The 2,640-nt window shown below is 43.1% G+C and overlaps 1 protein-coding gene across 1 annotated transcript; it reads left to right on the top strand.

Moving 5' to 3' along the window:
* Positions 1–70: 70 nt before the first annotated feature.
* On the top strand, positions 71–2,594 carry LOC127751672 (uncharacterized protein K02A2.6-like). The gene is made up of 2 exons (XM_052275613.1): positions 71–2,491; positions 2,577–2,594. Exons 1-2 carry the CDS (start codon positions 71–73, stop codon positions 2,592–2,594), a joined length of 2,439 nt encoding a protein of 812 aa, XP_052131573.1.
* Positions 2,595–2,640: the final 46 nt, after the last annotated feature.

Genomic DNA, 2,640 nt, shown 5'->3' on the forward strand with positions numbered 1-2,640 from the left:
GATTTTCTGGCTGTCACTAAGAAGAAAGGACGGTCAAGATTGGTTAAGTCGTGCTCACGGCACGCACGCCATGGCTCATCAAGAAGGTAATTCGCTCTCTCAGTTGAAGTTTAGAGACGATCCATTGTCGGCAGGCCCGAAATGGAAGAAATGGAAGCGATCTTTTCAGATCTGGATGTTTGGAAGACAAGAATTAGCAAACAACTCATTGCTGAAAAGAGCGAGGTTATTGGAGAAGGCTGGGCCGGAGGTCCAGGATGTCTTCTTCAATGTGGTGGGTGATATTGATATTACCCAGCAACCAGTGCTAGTACCCGGAGCTGCCGCTCAACCTGATCCATACGAGCAAGCCATAGCAATTTTGGACGAATTTTTTCTGCCAAGATCAAATGAGCCATATGAAACAGAGGTGTTTCGGGGAATGACAATGATACCCAACGAGCCTGTAGATGCCTTTGTATCAAGACTTCGAGAGCAGGCTGCAAGGTGTAACTTCAGTGATGTGGACCGTGAAATTAGGGATCAACTGTTGAAAGCTGTGCCATGGGCGGAAGTTAGAAAAGACTGTTATAAATTGGCGCTGCAACGCCCATTGACTCTAGTCGATGTACAGCAGGAAGCTCGACTGCACCAGAAGGTGCAGCAAGAACAGGCTGCTTTGGCAAGTGCCACAGAGGCAGTTAATAGACTCCAAGTGTCATCTAAGAAGAAGCAACCAAACAATAAAGGTAACTCATGCTACCGTTGTGGAGAAAAAGGGCACTATGCCAAAGATAGATCTTGTCCAGCTTGGGGCAAAACTTGCGAATCCTGTGGGGTGCGGAATCATATGGCTACAGTTTGTAGAAATGCCAATAAAGACAATGAGAAGAAAAAGAAGAAAGGGAAAAAGAAGGAAAGAGTGCAACATTTACAAGAGGATTCTGAAGGCTCCAGTTCGGAAGACAGTGATGATGATGAAGAAGGGGGCGAGTACAACTACCTTTTTTTGGTGGCCAGCATGGAAGAGGAAGACGAGTTAGTGACAGTGAAAGTAGGAGGTGTTGATTTGGACATGTTGGTAGATTCCGGGAGCAAGAAAACAAATTGCATTCCAGTCAAAACTTGGGAAGATTTGAAGAGAAAAGGTATTGTTTGTACAAGCCAGAAGAAAGAAGACCGTTCAGTATTTAACTATGGAGGGGAAGACCCTCTCAAAGTAAAGGGACATTTTGTGGCGTCTATTCAAACAAAAGCTGGTAAAGTGCTAGAGAATGTATTATTCAAAGTAATGGATGTGAAGCAACATGCAGTGCCAATAATGTCGAAGATAGTAGCTACAAAATTAGGGTTCTTAAAAATAGATCCTGAAGGAAAGTTATGCCAAATTGAAGAGGTGAAGAAAGAAGATCTGAATGGCGATACAGAGAAGACTCAAGATCCAAAGAAGACTGAAGACCCAAAGACTCAGAAGACTGAAAAGAAACCAGTATTAGAACAAGTGGTCACCAAAGAGAAAATTAGGTTAGGTTTCCCAGGTGTGTTTACAAACATACTGGGAAGATTCAATAAATACCAAGTGTCAATACATGCAGATGACACTATTAAACCTGTTGTGTGTAGGGAACCAAGATTACCACTAAGCAGGCGTAAGGCATTAGAAGCTTGTGTTGAGGAAATGCAAAAGGATGGTGTTGTGGAAGTTGCTACAGGCCCTACCACTTGGGTTAGTAGGCCTCACCTTGTGCCCAAAAAGAAATCTGGGTGGAGAATGGTGGTGGACATGAGAAATGTGAATGCAGCATTACTGAGGGAGAGATACCCAATTCCTACTAGAGAAGAAATGCTTTGCAAGATATCAGGGAGCAAGTGGTTTTCATCATTAGATTTCAAATGGTGTTATCTACAGTTTGAATTGAAAGAAGATGTCCGAAATTTGACTACATTTGTCACACATTTTGGCATGTTTAGATTTAAAAGGATGGCTTTTGGGTTAAGTATTGCTGCTGAGGTGTGTCAGCGAGCAATGGAAGATCTGAAGAAAGAAGCATTGAGAAACATCCCAGCAGAAGTGAAAGAAGAACTGAGGAAGGTGTTGGAGGAAAATAATATGTGTATGGAAGACTGCATAATTATTTTCATTGATGATTGGCTTGTTCATGCTCCCACTGCCTGGGCGCATAATAGGCTGCTACATGCTGTGATTAAAACCATACAGAACGGGGGGATGACATTAAATTTTGAGAAATGTATCTTCGGAGCAAGCAGTGTGGACTTTGTGGGATGCAAGATTTCCCAGAATGGATATCAGCCATTGGAAGATAGTGTTAGTGTGGTGAAGAATTTCAGGCAGCCCACCAGTAAGTCAGAGGTGCATAGTTTTTGTGGGTTAGCCACCTACTTCTCTATTTATGTGCCTGAGTTTGCCAAGATTATTGCCCCATTGAGAAAGCTATTGAAATCGGGGGCACACTTTGTGTGGGGTCAAGAACAAGAAGAGGCCTTTCAGAAAGTGAAGGAGTTGATTATAACTGCACCTGTGTTGGGGTTTTTCAAGAAGAATGCCCCTACTTATGTTTTTGCTGATGCTTCACCAGTGGCCTTGGGAGCCCTAATTGTTCAAATCCAGGATGGACAACCAAAAGTGATCCGATATGCTGG

This window comes from Frankliniella occidentalis, unplaced genomic scaffold (genome assembly GCF_000697945.3).
Source record: "Frankliniella occidentalis isolate FOCC.00 unplaced genomic scaffold, Focc_3.1 Scaffold695, whole genome shotgun sequence".
Classification (NCBI taxonomy): Eukaryota; Metazoa; Arthropoda; class Insecta; order Thysanoptera; family Thripidae; genus Frankliniella; species Frankliniella occidentalis.